Here is a 16,557-nt window from a genome sequence, read left to right on the forward strand (position 1 = left end):
GAGCAACTGCACCGGTATGAAATACCCAAGAGCTACTACGAGTACTGGTAAGGTACACATCAATTACATGTATATCACATATACCTTTTGTTTTGCCGGCCTTCTTGTCCGCTAAGTATTTGGGGCAGTTCCGCTTCCAGTGACCGCTTCCCTTGCAATAAAAGTACTCAGTGTCGGGCTTGGGTCCATTCTTTGGCTTCTTCCCGGCAGCTTGCTTGCCGGGCGCGGCAACTTCGTTGCCGTCCTTCTTGAAGTTCTTTTTACCCTTGCCTTTCTTGAACTTAGTGGTTTTATTGACCATCAACACTTGATGTTCCTTCTTGACTTCTACCTCCGCTGATTTCAGCATTGAAAATAACTCAGGAATGGTCTTTTCCATCCCCTGCATGTTGAAGTTCATCACAAAGCTCTTGTAGCTTGGTGGAAGCGACTGGAGGATTCTGTCAATGACCGCATCATCCGGGAGATTAACTCCCAGTTGAGTCAAGCGGTTATGTAACCCAGACATAGTGAGTATGTGCTCACTGACAGAACTATTTTCCTCCATCTTACAGCTAAAGAATTTATCGGAGACTTCATATCTCTCGACCCGGGCATGAGCTTGAAAAACCATTTTCAGCTCTTCGAACATCTCATATGCTCCATGTCTCTCAAAACGTTTTTGCAGCCCCGGCTCTAAGCTGTAAAGCATGCCGCACTGAACGAGGGAGTAGTCATCAGCACGTGTCTGCCAAGCGTTCATAATGTCTTGGTTCTGTGGGACATAATCTTTCTTGGCAGCTATGAGGATGATCCTCAGGTTCCGGACCCAGTCCGTATAGTTGCTGCCATCATCTTTCAGCTTGGTTTTCTCTAGGAACGCGTTGAAGTTGAGGACTACGTTGGCCATTTGATCTACAAGACATATTGTAAAGAATTTAGACTAAGTTCATGATAATTAAGTTCATCTAATCAAATTATTCAATGAACTCCCACTTAGATAGACATCCCTCTTCTAGTCATCTAAGTATAACATGATCCGAGTCAACTAGGCCGTGTCCGATCATCACGTGAGACGAACTAGTCAACATCGGTGAACATCTTCATGTTGATCGTATCTTCTATACGACTCATGCTCGACCTTTCGGTCTTCTGTGTTCCGAGGCCATGTCTGTACATGCTAGGCTCGTCAAGTCAACCTAAGTGTTTGCATGTGTAAATCTGTCTTACACCCGTTGTATGTGAACGTTAGAATCTATCACACCCAATCATCACGTGGTGCTTCGAAACAACAAATTATCGCAACGGTGCACAGTTAGGGGGAACACTTGCTTGAAATTATTATGATGGATCATCTTATTTACTACCGTCGTTCTAAGTAAACAAGATACAAAACATGATAAACATCACATGCAATCAAATAATAATAGTGACATGATATGGCCAATATCACATAGCTCCTTTGATCTCCATCTTGGGGCTCCATGATCATCTTGTCACCGGCTTGACACCATGATCTCCATCATCATGATCTTCATCATCGTGTCTCCATGAAGTTGCTCGCCAACTATTACTTCTACTACTATGGCTAACGCGTTTAGTAATAAAGTAAAGTAATTTATATGGCGTTTCTCAATGACACGCATGTCATATAAAAGAATAAAGACAACTCCTATGGCTCCTGCCGGTTGTCATACTCATCGACATGCAAGTCGTGATTCCTATTACAATAGCATGAACATCTCACACATCACATATAGATCATTCATCATTCATCACAACTTTGGCCATATCATATCACAAAGCACTTGCTGCAAAAACAAGTTAGACGTCCTCTAATTGTTGTTGCAAGTTTTACGTGGCTGAATTAGGGTTCTAGCAAGAACTTTTTCTTACCTACGTGAAAGCCACAACGTGATTTGTCAACTTCTATTTACCCTTCATAAGGACCCTTTTCATCGAATCCGCTCCAACTAAAGTAGGAGAGACAGACACCCGCCAGCCACCTTATGCAACCAGTGCATGTTAGTCGGTGGAACCGGTCTCACGTAAGCATACGTGTAAGGTTGGTCCGGGCCGCTTCATGCCACAATACCGTCGAAGCAAGATAAGACTAGTAGCGGCAAGAAAGTTGACAACATCTACGCCCACAACAAATTGTGTTCTACTCGCGCAAGAAGAACTACGCATAGACCTAGCTCTGATTCCACTGTTGGGGAACGTTGCAGAAAACAAAAATTTTCCTACGGTTTCACCAAGATCCATCTATGAGTTCATCTAGCAACGAGTGATCGGATGCATCTACATACCTTTGTAGATCGCGAGCGGAAGCGTTCAAAGAACGGGGATGAGGTAGTCGTACACGACGTGATCCAAATCACCGATGACCAAGCGCCGAACGGACGACACCTCCGCGTTCAACACACGTACGGAGCGGATGACGTCTCCTCCTTCTTGATCCAGCAAGTGGGAAGGAGAGGTTGATGAAGATCCAGCAGCACGACAGCGTGGTGGTGGATGCAGGGCGTCACAGTAGCAGGGCTTCGCCGTGTACTACGAGGGAGAGAGGTGTAGCAGGGGAGAGGGAGGCGCCAGGGATGCAGGGTGCGGCTGCCCCCCTCCCCCCTCCCTTTATATAGTCCCCAAGGGGGGGGGCGCCGGCCCTAGGAGATGGGATCTCCTAGGGGGGGCGGCGGCCAGGGCTGGAGTGGCCCCCAAGCCAAGGTGGGGCGCCCCCCCCCCACCCCTAGGGTGTCAACCCTAGGCGCATGGGGTGGGCCTAGGGGGGCGCACCAGCCCACTATGGGCTGGTTCCCCTCCCCACTTTGGCCCATGGGGCCCTCCGGGATGGGTGGCCCCACCCGGTGGACCCCCGGAACCCTTCCGGTGGTCCCGGTACAATACCGGTGACCCCGAAACTTGTCCCGATGGCCGAAACAGCACTTCCTATATATAATTCTTTACCTCCGAACTATTCCGAAACTCCTCATGATGTTTGAGATCTCATCCGGGACTCCGAACAACATTCGGGTTACTGCATATACATATCTTCACAACACTAGCGTCATCGAACCTTAAGTGTGTAGACCCTACGGGTTCGGGAGACAAGCAGACATGACCGAGACGACTCTCCGATCAATAACCAACAGCGGGATCTGGATACCCATGTTGGCTCCCACATGCTCCACGATGATCTCATCGGATGAACCACGATGTCGAGGATTCAAGCAACCCCGTATACAATTCCCTTTGTCAGTCGGTATGTTACTTGCCCGAGATTCGATCGTCGGTATCCCAATACCTCGTTCAGTAATCTCGTTACCGGCAAGTCACTTTACTCGTACCGTAATGCATGATCCCGTGACCAGACACTTGGTTACCTTGAGCTCATTATGATGATGCATTACCGAGTGGGCCCAGTGATACCTCTCCGTCATACGGAGTGACAAATTCCAGTCTTGATCCGTGTCAACCCAACAGACACTTTTGGAGATACCCGTAGTATACCTTTATAGTCACCCAGTTACGTTGTGACGTTTGGTACACCCAAAGCACTCTTACGGTATCCGGGAGTTACACGATCATGGTCTAATGAAAAGATACTTGACATTGGAAAAACTCTAGCAAACGAATTATACGATCTTTATGCTATGTTTAGGATTGGGTCTTGTCCATCACATCATTCTTCTAATGATGTGATCTCGTTATCAATGACATCCAATGTCCATAGTCAGGAAACCATGACTATCTGTTGATCAACGAGCTAGTCAACTAGAGGCTTACTAGGGACATGTTGGTGTCTGTTATTCACACATGTATTACGATTTCCGGATAACACAATTATAGCATGAATAAAGACAATTATCATGAACAAGGAAATATAATAATAATGCTTTTATTATTGCCTCTAGGGCATATTTCCAACACGTTTGGCTAGCTCAATATGATGACTACTTGATAGTGTAGTGCACCATGCTTAACGGCTTAGAATCGGGACTTCAAAGACGTTTTGAACGTCATAGACCATATGAGATGTTTCAGGAGTTGAATTTAATATTTCAAGCAAATACCCGAGTTGAGGGATATGAAGTCTCCAACAAGTTCTATAGCTAAAAGATGGAGGAGAATAGCTCAAGCAGTGAGCATATGCTCAGATTGTCTGGGTAGTACAATCGCTTGAATCAAGTGGGAGTTAATCTTCCAGATAAAATAGTGATTGACAGAATTCTCTAGTCACTATCACCAAGTTATTAGAACTTCGTGATGAACTATAGTATGCAAGGGATGACGAAAACAATTCCCAAGCTCTTCGCAATGCTCAAATTGGCGAAGGTAGAAATCAAGAAAATCATCAAGTGTTGATGGTTGACAAGACCACTAGTTTCAAGAAAAAGAGCAAAGGGAAGAAGGGGAACTTCAAGAAGAACGGCAAGCAAGTTGCTGCTCAAGTGAACAAGCCCAAGTCTGGACCTAAGCCTGAGACTGAGTGTTTCTACTGCAAACGGACTGGTCACTGGAAGCGGAACTGCCCCAAGTATTTGGCGGATAACAAGGATGGCAAAGTGAACAAAGGTATATTTGATATACATGTTATTGATGTGTACTTTACTAGTGTTTATAGCAACCCCTCCGTATTTGATACTAGTTCAGTTGCTAAGATTAGTAACTCAAAACGGGAGTTGCAGAATAAACAGAGACTAGTCAAGGGTGAAGTGACGATGTGTGTTGGAAGTGGTTCCAAGATTGATATGATCATCATCACACACTCCCTATACTTTTGGGATTTGTGTTGAACCTAAATAAGTTTTATTTGGTGTTTGTGTTGAGCATAAATATGATTTGATCATGTTTATTGCAATACAGTTATTCATTGAAGTTAGAGAACAATTGTTGTTCTGTTTACAAGAATAAAACCTTCTATGGTCGTACGTGCAGTCTATATGTACGGTTGGAAAGTACTCGGCCGGTTCGACGACTGCGTAATAGCTCTTGACGAAAAGTAATCGTCTACGAGCACATACGAGGTTTGGGCACTACATGCAGTTTGTATCGTCATCTTCTTCATCAAAATTGAAGATAGCTATATAAAAGTGCCCATTATAAAAAAATGGAAACAAGTGATCTAGTGTACATTGCACTTGGTAAGAAAGATAAATCAAAGGTACACACATTTAAGTCCTTTTCTAGAATACAATATTTTCATAGGAATTTCGTAGAAAATAGAAATATACTACACTCTAAGTGAAAGCAACTTTTCCTCCAAAATTCATGTGAAATTTAAATTTCAAATTGGCCCTTACTGTGGTAACCCAATAGACCGTAATAACTCCTGTTCGCAGCTATTGCATTCTTGGTTGTTTTGAGACTCAGAATAAACATCGTTGCCCAAGTTAATGGCCTGCGACTTGCATCTAGCACCAGTTCTTGTACGTTGGAGTGGTTGCATATTTTCATCATTTTCCGGAGTGGCATGGCTGGAGTTTGACCTTTTAGTTCGCAATAACTGCAAAGTCATCTCAACTTCTTTCATAGTAGGTCTCTCTTCACCTCGGAGCCTCAAGCACATCTCCGTAAGTGAGGCAACACTTTTAATCTCTTCTTCGGTTGCCTCCTCACAAACTTGAGCAGCAGCAACCTCTTTGATTGGCCTCACTTTTAACTCCGAGAGAAAGTAATTGGCCAAATTTTGCTTTGAGCCTGACTCGGTTGTAAAAATAGGCTCCCTTCTCAGAAGTAGCTCCACAAGTACCACACCAAAACTGTATACATCGCTCTTCTCGTTTAGCTGCCCAGTATGGTAATATTCTGGATCCAAGTACCCAAATGTACCTTGTATATTTGTGACAACATGGGTTTGGTCAATAGGAACCAATCTTGAAGCACCGAAGTCTGAAACTTTAGCAGTGTAGTTTGCATCTAGCAGTATATTAGAAGATTTCACGTCACGGTGAAAGACTGACACCAAAGCTGCCGAGTGGAGATAATATAGAGCTGCTGCAGCTTCCGTGGCAATTCTTAGGCAGTCCTCCCATGACAAAAGGAAACAGCCACTGCTTGAATTGGCATGTAGAATTTCATATAACGAGCCATTGGGAACAAAGTCATAAACTAATAGTGGGACCTCAGTTTCAAGACAACATCCAAAAAGTTTTACTATATTTCGGTGGTTTATTTGTGAGAGAACTGCTACCTCATTAATAAATTGACTGATCTCACCTTCATTAATGTTCTTAGACCTTTTTATCGCCACAACATGTTGGTTGGCCAAGATGCCTTTGTACACCATACCATGCCCTCCACGACCCAGTATACGTGTAGAATCAAAGTTATTTGTTGCCTTCTCTAGTTCTTCCAAAGTGAATATCTTTGTCTTGTCACTCGCATTTTCATCTGATGATATTAGCTGTTCCAGCAGAAGGCCTTGGTTCTTTCGGAAATGCTTCCTTCGCAGTTGCTTTTGGATGTCCCTTTTCCATCTACGAGCAAGAACTATTGTAATTGAGCTGAGAAGTAGAACTCCGAAGCCACTACTAAGCCCAATGCCAACACCTGCAATGATATACTATGTTAGCTTAGTCTTGTGCTGCCTTTTTCTTGTTCATGTTCACTGTAAGATTAAGGAACTGGTATATAGAGCTCACCCAGTAGAAGATTTTGCTTTTTTGTCAAGGTGCACTGCATTGTTTTAGCATCATACTGTGTTTTGCCAGGACAATTCGTACAATTGTACCTTCCTATAGAATTATGGCATACTCCTTCGCAAATGCCTGGTCTGTTGCACTCGTCAATATCTGCAACAACATCTTAGTAAGATGACAGGAGTTTACAGAACATGATACTGAGAATGGAGATCATGACTACTTTGAAAGTATAGATATCCTATATATATTGACTTCAAAGTCCTTCAAAGAGGAATTCATGATTGCTTTCCCGTACTACAATCAAAGTCCATTATTACTAAAAAAAATAAATATAAATGTATATGTAGTATATCTGTGTGTGTAAGAGAGAGACAAAGACAGACACACACACACACACACACACACAAAGACACACACACACACACACACACATAGAGAGAGAGAGAGAGAGAGAGAGAGAGAGAGAGAGAGAGAGAGAGAGAGAGAACCTTGGCAGCCATTTCCGATATAGGGATTTCCTTGGAAGCCATGCATGCATTTGCACCGGTAACCGATGTAACCATCAGTTGAGTTGACGCCTAAGCAAGTGCTATGGTTGCTGACACATGCGTAACCAGACATGTTCTGTTGTGCCTCTCGGCAGGACAGACCGGCAACGGCCCATTGCACAGATACCGATTCCCCAAAACCAATATAGAGTTCAGGTTCCTTGGATACATGCATCCCATACATGTCACCCTGGTAACTTGAGGTGTCTTCGATGTCCACTAGCCCGCCGTTTACATTTATATTCATCACACGATAATGATCCTTTAGTTGGAGGCTGGACGTCAACGTGTTGGTGCAGTTGAGCTGAAATAGCTTCCTTGCACAACAGCCTTCTTCTAGGCCGAATGGAAATGGAACACTGATGTTCCCGCACTTTCGAGAGCAGTTTTCCTTTCGTTGGACCGGATTATACCCTATTTTCCGAATGAAATTAGGAGATTCATCAGAAAAGTACAGTTATTTATACACCCCAAATCAAATTTGTTTGGCTTCATTTGGGTACACATGTATGCAGGTGTAATTAAGCATGCAGTTGGTTTTCCAATGGAGAGAAAGTGCATGTTGCGGTTAATTGATCAAGTCTTCTCACAAAGTTTTTCTACATATATTGAAACAAACACAAACTAATGCCATCTTAATCGTATAACATAAATGAAAGACAGAGCTCTGTGGGATGGAGCAGGTAAATTACCTCTATCACGCAAGCATCCATCGATTATGTAGGAATTGCCTTTATACCCATTATCGCAAATGCAATTATAACCACGACCACCTGTGATAGGATTGCGCACCCACTTGCTGTGATTGCTGACACATCCGTAGTTGGTCCTGTTAGCCGGGTTGGTGTCGCCCGTTGCTTGATCCATTATACTCCAAGTAATACCGGCATAATCAGTAGTTATATTGATTCCGTCCCAGAGTGAGCTTCGGTTAGGGGCCAGCTCCCCCTTGCCATGGCGTACAAACCGAAGCTGCAAGGTGGGAGCAAGAATAACGATGTTCGAAGTGGAGCAACATCCGGTACCATTGCAGTCTTGCCTAGGAACGGAGGTCTCTGTGATTTCCTTGTTCGGGCAGGCAACTGTACAAAGCGGCACCATCGCATTTGAGTCTGTGTCTTGAGCGACATTTGTGTCAGTTCGATCGTGCAACTGGTATACATCCAAGTCGCAGCCAGTGATGTTTACTACGGCGGACACAAAATATAGAGATCTCCCGGGAGCATTCCATGCCATCTTGTAAACGTTGACGCCAGATCTCATGGGGATATAATGTGAAAATGCGACTCCTAAACCTGTCATGAGAAAACAATTATGAGCGAAGCACATGAAAATGTAGCGAGAAGAGACAACCCTCCGTTCGTGGCCATTGCCGTCCTTGGTTGCAACATACTATACACAGGCCGTCGCAGCCCTCCTGTCTGTCTCCGGTGCAGCTCGCCGGCGGCATGGTCATGCGTCCCCCTGTTGCAACTTCCACCTCTCCCTGGATGGATCTCCCATGTAGCAAAAAACCATGTCGACCGAAGCTTTTCCGGTTGCCGGTTGAAACAAAATAAAGGCTCTGACGTTGCCGTCGCAGAAATAGCTCTAGTCGATGCAGCAAAAACAGATGTTGTTTCCAGCTCAAGGCTTAACGGGTTGTAGCAAAACAATCTGCCAGGTCTAGCTTTGGTGTCGGGCGGTGGCAGAAAAACTGCTCTGTTGGTTGTAGCAAAATCCCTCGCCGGTAGTAGCAAAAGCTGAGGACGGTTGCAACAAAAAAAAACACGGCCGTAGTAGGTCGCAGCTCCACCGTGATGGATGTAGCAAATCCATCACCAGTAGTAGAAAAATTCATGGATGGTTGCGGCTTCTGGCTCAGCTAGTTCTAGCTCCCAGGGGTGGATGTTCGCTGGTCGGAGTGGAGCTAGATGGATCGATGGAGCGAATTCCATGGCGGCTGCGGGGGCGCACGGGAGGAGCACGAGAAAGCAGTATGCACAGACGGTACGGACATAAAAAGAGAGGAAGACGATGGAGGGTACAGCGGAAAGGGGCGTGGGGTGGGGCCACCAGGAAACGTGTGTCTGTGGAATTATGACGGATCGAACGAAACGATCAAATGCGCAGCGCGCATCCGGCGCTAACGCTTCGTCCGGTGGGTCGGCGAAGTGGTGAAAGATGATCATTGATGGGAGTGGTGATGCCAAGGTGCGGTGCCGGAAAGTCACATGATCATCTTCCAGAGAAGTCAGATGAGTCAAGAAGTCATGCAAGTTAGCATGTCTCAGTAGTCGTGTCCAAGTGCTCGTCTATGTGATGTTTCGTTGATGACTCACGCCAGGGTCATCTACTTGTCTCGACTAGGGGACAAAATAAATTTTTTGGGGGCAGTAAACCAGCGAATGGGAGTCTCTTTAAGGAGGTCATAGTCTCTACATGAGACTGGACTGGATGGTGTAGTCCACAGGGTGATGTGATCATAAGGTAGCCGGCATGTATTTCGTTAGGGTGGATGGTGTAGTCACAAGGTTGCTAGTGTGGCTGGGTAGTCTAGCTCATATTTGAATTTGTTCATAAATTCACCAAGTCAAATCAAAATTAAAGGAGAGATTGTGACGGACAATCTAGTCAGCAATTTGAGTTGTGTGGAGTGAGCAGAAAAGCTGACCAAGGATGAATCGTCAACATGCCAATATCAAAACAACACATAGAAGACCTAGCGTCAAGATTAGAGAGAGATTGTTAGTGCAATCTTGAATTGTAATCCAGGATATGCTAGTTAGGAATAGGATAGGCTCGACCTTATTGTATTGTATGAGTGACTATATATGATGACTTTAGAGTACATGTGCATATAGCCAGCAGTTGCCTATACTATTAACCATGCTTTAAGTCGCATAATTCCAGTGGTTAGTTATTGGTTTGTTGCGGATTTTGATGAATGAGAGAAAGAAGCCAAACTCTCTTGAAGATTAGTTGCTTCTTAGGGCATCTCCAGCCGCGCCCCCAGGAAGGCCTCCCCAGGCGATTTTTTCATGCCGGCGCCGAAAAAACGGCCCAGTCGCGTCCCCAGGAGCCCGATTTTTGCCGGCTTGGGCCGAAAACAGCGCCGGCGGACACAGACCGAACCCGGCGCGCTAGGGGCGCCCTGGGGCGCCGGGGCGAGCTGTTTTGGCGCGAAAAAGCCGCGGGCCAGCCTCGTCAGCTACACGGCGCCTCATCTTCCCCCAAAGGCCTCGGTTCCCGCGGGGAATCAATGCCAAGGCTGCCGCCGGTCAGCCTTGCCATTGATTCCTCACGGGCGGCGCGTCACGGGCGGCGGGCCGACGCCTCCCCTCCCTCGCTTGCGTACACACAGGCGCGGCGCTGCTATATAGCCGGTGGCCTCACTCGCCTGTGCCCACACCAGCTCCGCCCCTTACCGCCGCCCAGCCCCTCCCTCTCCCTACCTCTCCCGAGCGCCGCCGCCCAACCCCTCCCTCTACCTCTCTACCTCTCCCGAGCCCGTCGCCATGGCAGAACGCTTCCCCGGAGACGAGGCGGCGGCCAATGGCTTCGGCCGCCGTTCGCTCCGCGAACAGGAGTCCTAGCTCCTGTTCCAGGCGAACATCCTGACGCTGCCGGACATGCGCGCCGGGCCGACGGGGTGGAGACTCAGCGCCGGGGGAGTGCCGATTCCCCTGTTTCCCGACGTCGTGGCGAGGCCGAAATACTTCGCCGAGAAAGTCGAGGTCGTGCGCGCCTCCCTCACCGACGCCCAACTCTCCCTCCCCCAGTACGCCGCCGACAACCACGCGGCTTGGGCGGCGTATTTCGAGCGCCGCCAGCAGCAGCGCTTGGCGTCCACCAACGGCACACCGGTGGTCGGCGGCCGGCAGAACAGCGAGGGGCGCCACCTGTGGTGGGGCGTCCCCGGCCGCACACTCAAGGGCGTGCTGACGTACCTCGAGGGCGGCAACGATCCGCCGTTGGCGTACCCGGCGAGGGTGGCCGCCCCGGCGCAGCACCGACGCGCCGGGCCATGGGCGCCAAGGAGGTTCGGGTCCTCCTCCTCTTCTTCCTCCTCCCGATCTTCATCGCACTCCTCCGGTACTCCGGCCCTGCTCGGCGTCAAGGCCGAGCCCGCGGCGGAGACGCCCCTCGGCCGGCGCACTCGCAGCGCCGGCATCGTCATCAATGAGGGCGGCCGGCGCGCCTACTCGTCGGCTCCTCCTCCGCGCTTCGTCAAGCCAAAGACGGAGCCGGGGCTCGCGCCGGTGAAGAAGGAGCCGGCCGTGCCGGTGACGACGGAGCTCGACGACGACGACACGGCCCTGGAATGGGCGCGCAGGGACTCCATAGCGATGGAGAAGGAGCGCCTGGAGAAGGCGAAGGAGCGCCAGTGCGCCGCCCTGCTTCGCTTCGCGGAGCGTCGACGCGGCCGCGACGAAGGCGGAGTCGTCGTCATCTATGACAACGACGACGACGACGACAATGCGCCGCCACCAGTCCGCCATGGCGACGCCAGGCAGGGGACCAGCAGGGGCGACCGCGTCAAGGAGGAGAAGGCCGACCACGACGATGGCGGCGACGGCGGCGACTTCAGCCAGTTTTTTCTTTAGATTAGTTTATATATATGTGCTATGTAATGAAAATCCGCGAACTTCGTCGAAATGTGCCGAAATTTATCGTGTTTGGCCGAAATTTATCGTGTTTAGGACGAACTTCGCCAAACTTCTTTTATTTTAAAACGTGCCTGGGGGCGGCCCTGGGGCCGGCTGCTGGGGACCAACTCGCCTCCAGGCCTAATTTTTGCGCCAGCTCACCCCCAGGCGGCGATTTTAGGCGTCCCCTGGGGGGCCAACGGCTGGAGATGCCCTTAAGAGGAATTTGGGAGGTGAGCTGTGTTGAAAGTAAACCCAACGTCAGGATCGGATTACACGTACGTATAGGTATCCAATTAGTTACCGTGTAGGATTAGTCTTCTGTACTGATTCCGTCAAGTAATCAGGCAGCCTAGCTGCTATTTATACGTCTGTAAACCCCACTTGTAAGATGTACCGTTAACAAGCAATAAAGTAAGGACAAGGCTCGATACGAACCTTTGGCAATCAAACCAATCTTTTGCGTGCGTGTGGTTTAGTTTCGTACGCGCGTGTATCTTTGGTGTTACTTGCAGGTTGCAGCTACTTTACGGAAGGATCAATCAGGCGCTTTGCTAGAGCAAGCTAGCTTTGTGCTGGGTGAATTGATCGTAGGAAGCTAGCTTCCAATTTGTACATCTCGGCATAAAAGAACTTCGTCTAGATTGCTCAGCGTCGCTTCGCTTTATCGTCGTTCCTATCGTCAGACAATACTCGACGGTGTTGACTGGGCCAACAAGCTGAACACCAATGCCCGCTTATAATAGTAATAATGAGTAATAGATTAGCATGCCATACCGGAAGTGTTACCTGGGGAAGCAGAATTAATGTCGATGTCGTAGGTGACCTCCGTGGCGCCGTCCCGGAGGAAGAGCCTTGGGATTTGCGTCGTGTTATTGCAGATGAGCTCAAAGTCTGGCTGCCGGAAGCAATGGGACGAGCCGATGCCAAAGGGATAGTCGAATGTCAGATTCCCGCAGCTCCTTTGGCAACCGGCGAGCACGGCAGCGGATGGGATGCTCATATTGCTGTTGGAAGCATGCACCGTCGGTGCTGCAGCACAAACAAGTAAGAGCAGAGGAATAACTACGCCGAAGGGGCTCATCTCCACCTTCCACAAATGAACAATCATCTCTAATACTGCAAAAATATGTTTGGAGAAAAGGTTTTCCTTGGGATGGCCGCCCCAACGTCGTTGCTTTCTTGCTGCTTTATAGTGCAGATGATAAATAGATTCCCGGCAGATGTTGTCAGGAGTGCCCACATGCGGTGGAACTGCCTTGCCTTCTTGTGAGAGAAAAGCAACATGGAGAACCTAGGATTCGTTGCCGACAAGAGGCAAGAATTTCCAAAACTCATGGATCACATGAATAACTGGACAAACATGAAAAAAGCCGTCCTTGAGTCCACACCGCAAATGCCATCACAACAGCACCTTAACTAAATCTTTCATAGGGCAGTTAAGGGGTTTGTGTTGAGCTTCCAAACGGGAGACTGTGAAATGATGAATACTAATTTTATGGTTTAATAAGTTTTCCTCTGTTGTGCTTCTGCTGCAACACGAGTTCCCTTTCATATAGATTTGGTGGCTTTCTGCAGTAACAAAGTTCACTATGCATGTTGTGTTTGCTATTTGGATATTTGGCCCCCTCGATTATGCTGTGTTCCCCGCAAAATAAAAGGAAGGGAAAATTATGCCTAGCTGCTTATTTCACACTCAACTTAATTTATCAACGTCAAGACTATAGCAATGTTGTCTTTATTTTGATTTTTGATTTTTTTTGAAGGATAGAAAGGTTGACTTATGTTGATCTGATTTCAGACAATTCATAAGTATGTTGACAAAAATGATTATGTTAAGTGACATATGCCTTAAGAGGTAACTGTGGTCTGAAAAAATTATTTTACTGTTCCTTCAATACTGTTCAATACTATGTTTAGTTGATGATACTTCTAAGCTATCCAAAATGTAAAATGACTATTCAAAACCAAGTTAGCGCTCAACTTAAAAGGTTTTATGAAGTTCAGAATTTAATATAGCCGGTTTCCTAGTACAGCGTTCAAGTCGGACCAAGCACCATAGTTTAGGGCTCAAAATGGACTTTTTTCCTTTTTAATATTGGTATATATTGTAATTTGTATAACTTCTACCAACAAAAGATCTCCCTACTGCCGCAAATGTACGGCACACAACCAAGATTCGTTTCCCTCCTCTGTAATGCATGTGGAAGACCGTATTACACTTGTATTTCTGGACTCACATTGCCAATTATCTCGGCTGTAGGGTGTTGAGTTTGTGTGAGAGACCACTTGCTCCACCACCCACACAAACAAGTGCAATGGTCAGTACACGATGGATCAACGCAAAGGACGCCAGTCGAGGGGCCCCCACATGCAGCCGCGAACCGCCCGAGTTCTTCCTCGGCGGCTACAATGCGTGCCTGTTTTTTTTAACACAATATAGACGCAAGTGTTCATATATGCGCGCATACTCTTATCCCTATGAACGCACACACGCACATCCTACCCTATGAGCACGACGGGAACATCTCCTCCCAATGCAAGCATATCTTCAGAAATCCTGAAATTAATCCAAGAATAATGTGAGCACCAGGACTTGAATCCTGGGGCTGGGGATACCACTATCCCTCTAACCATTCAACCACATGTTGGTTTGACATGGCAGGACTGTTTATATGTTATTATTTCTACCTTGTTTCTGTCTATATATGTCTACCTACCAAATATGATAATGTCATTTGAGGAATAGAGATAGAAATCCAATCCTCGATCGTTTGATATATGTTAGTCTACGAAAAAGATACACGTCCAAGATGCCAAATGTATACTTCCATCGTGCTGTGTGTGTGGTACAGTAGTGTAAACTCAGGAGATTAATGGAGCAATCACACTGTATTCATTCACAGATAGTTACATATATAGTACTCCTTCCGTTTCAAAAATTTTGTCTTATATTTATCTAGATACAGATGTATCTAACACTAAACATAACTAGATACATTCGTATTTAGACAAATTTAAGATAAGAATTTAGGGACGGAGGGAGTACAAGGCTTGGCGTGGTTCGTGGCCTGGTCATGGCATCATGCTCATGCCTCGACAGTTATGCTCCTTGTACGAGCCTACACAGATCGCGTGTCACGGGTGCCGGCGCTCGGAATATTCGTACTAGGCTAACGTACATCAGATGTCCCTGGGTGTCTCTCTTGTATGATGGGAATATTCGTACTAGGCTTTACGTCAGATGACTCTGAGTCTCTCTCTCGTATGATTGGAATATTCGTATTAGGCTGACGTAAGTCAGATGTCCCTGGGTCTCTCTCGTATGATTGGAATATTCGTACTAGGCTAACGTACGTCAGATGTCCCTGGGTCTCTCTCGTATGACTGGAATATTCGTACTAGGCTGATGTACGTCAGATGTCCCTTGGTCTCTCTCTCGTATGATTGGAATATTCATACTTGGTTGACGTACATCAGATGTCCCTCGGTTTCTCTCGTATGATTGCAGGCTATGTGCATCCTTTGCCATCCCCGAAATTACCCATCTCCAGAGGAAGAGTCTAAACCCCATCCGCTGGAACCGCCCTCCATCGCGAACCTCGGCTCCCTCTACCACGCGGACAGCTAGAGCGAGAGAGTGCTCACGATTCTATCGTGTTGATTATGGCAACAGTTACAGAGGTACAAATAGCCGAGGCCACCCAACGTCTCCCAAGATATACACGGCATGCAGGCCCAACGTGGAGAGTGGTTGTGATCCTCAAAGCTAGGAAGTAGTTACAACAATATACAAAGTCTACATACATGCAATGACCGAGTTTAACACCCCCCCGTAGTCGGAACGCCGCCGGGGTGGATGTTCAGACTGGACCTAAACTCGGTGAAGACCGCGCTCGGGAGCCCCTTGGTGAAGACGTCGGGATACTGAGATGCTGAGGGAACATGTAGAACTCGTGCTTCGCCCAAGGAGACACGATCACGCACAAAGTGAAGGTCAATTTCGACGTGCTTCGTGCGTTGGTGCTGAATAGGGTTCGTCGACAGATACGTGGCGCTGATGTTGTCACAATACACAAGCGCGGCGCGAGCGGGAGGACACCGGAGCTCCTGGAGAAGCTGGCGCAGGCAGGTAGTTTCAGCGACACAGTTGGCAACAGCCCGATATTCAGCTTCAGCGCTGGATCGGGACACCGTGTGCTGCCGTTTAGATGACCAGGAGACAAGGTTTGCACCGAGAAAGACACAAAAGCCAGAGGTAGATTTGCGGGTATCCGGACAGCCGGCCCAGTCGACGTCAGAATAAGCAATGAGGTGATGAGATGGCGACTTATAGAATTGCAGACCGTAGTGTGAAGTGCCCTTAAGTTAACGCAAGATGCGCTTAACCAGTTGGTAGTGGGTGGTGCAGGGAGCGTGCATGAATAGACACGCATGTTGCACAACGTAGGATATATCTGGGCGGGTGAGTGTTAAGTATTGGAGGGCTCCAGCGAGACTCCGGTACAGGGTAGGATTGGAGAGAAGGTCGCCATCATGGAGGGAGAGTTTGGCTTTGGTGTCGACGGGTGTGGAGATGGGATTGCAATTTAGCATGTTGGCACGGTCTAATATCTCAAGGACATATTGTTGTTGGGAAAGAAATAGGCCAGAGTGGTTGTGAGTGACATTGACTCCAAGAAAATGGTGAATATCACCTAAGTCCGACATGGCAAACTCCGTCTTGAGGGAAGTGATAATGGAGTGAAGGGTAGTAGTGGT

The 16,557-nt window shown here is 47.5% G+C and overlaps 1 protein-coding gene across 3 annotated transcripts; it reads right to left on the minus strand.

Moving 5' to 3' along the window:
* Positions 1–5,035: 5,035 nt before the first annotated feature.
* On the minus strand, positions 5,036–13,438 carry LOC123184108 (wall-associated receptor kinase-like 8). Of its 3 annotated transcripts, none has more exons than XM_044596307.1 (6): positions 12,586–13,433; positions 7,861–8,463; positions 7,109–7,582; positions 6,621–6,770; positions 6,196–6,528; positions 5,036–5,808 (listed from the first exon to the last, which is right to left on the minus strand). In XM_044596307.1, the coding sequence occupies exons 1-6, from the start codon at positions 12,905–12,907 to the stop codon at positions 5,276–5,278; spliced, it is 2,415 nt and encodes an 804-aa protein (XP_044452242.1). In that variant the 5' UTR covers positions 12,908–13,433; the 3' UTR covers positions 5,036–5,275. The 3 variants fall into 3 exon arrangements, with proteins under 3 accessions (XP_044452242.1, XP_044452241.1, XP_044452246.1); XM_044596311.1 differs by lacking the exon at positions 5,036–5,808 and adding an exon at positions 5,857–6,029 and having other exon boundaries at positions 12,586–13,438; XM_044596306.1 differs by having other exon boundaries at positions 5,036–6,528; positions 12,586–13,431.
* Positions 13,439–16,557: the final 3,119 nt, after the last annotated feature.

This window comes from Triticum aestivum, chromosome 1A (assembly GCF_018294505.1).
Source record: "Triticum aestivum cultivar Chinese Spring chromosome 1A, IWGSC CS RefSeq v2.1, whole genome shotgun sequence".
Lineage (NCBI taxonomy): Eukaryota > Viridiplantae > Streptophyta > Magnoliopsida > Poales > Poaceae > Triticum > Triticum aestivum.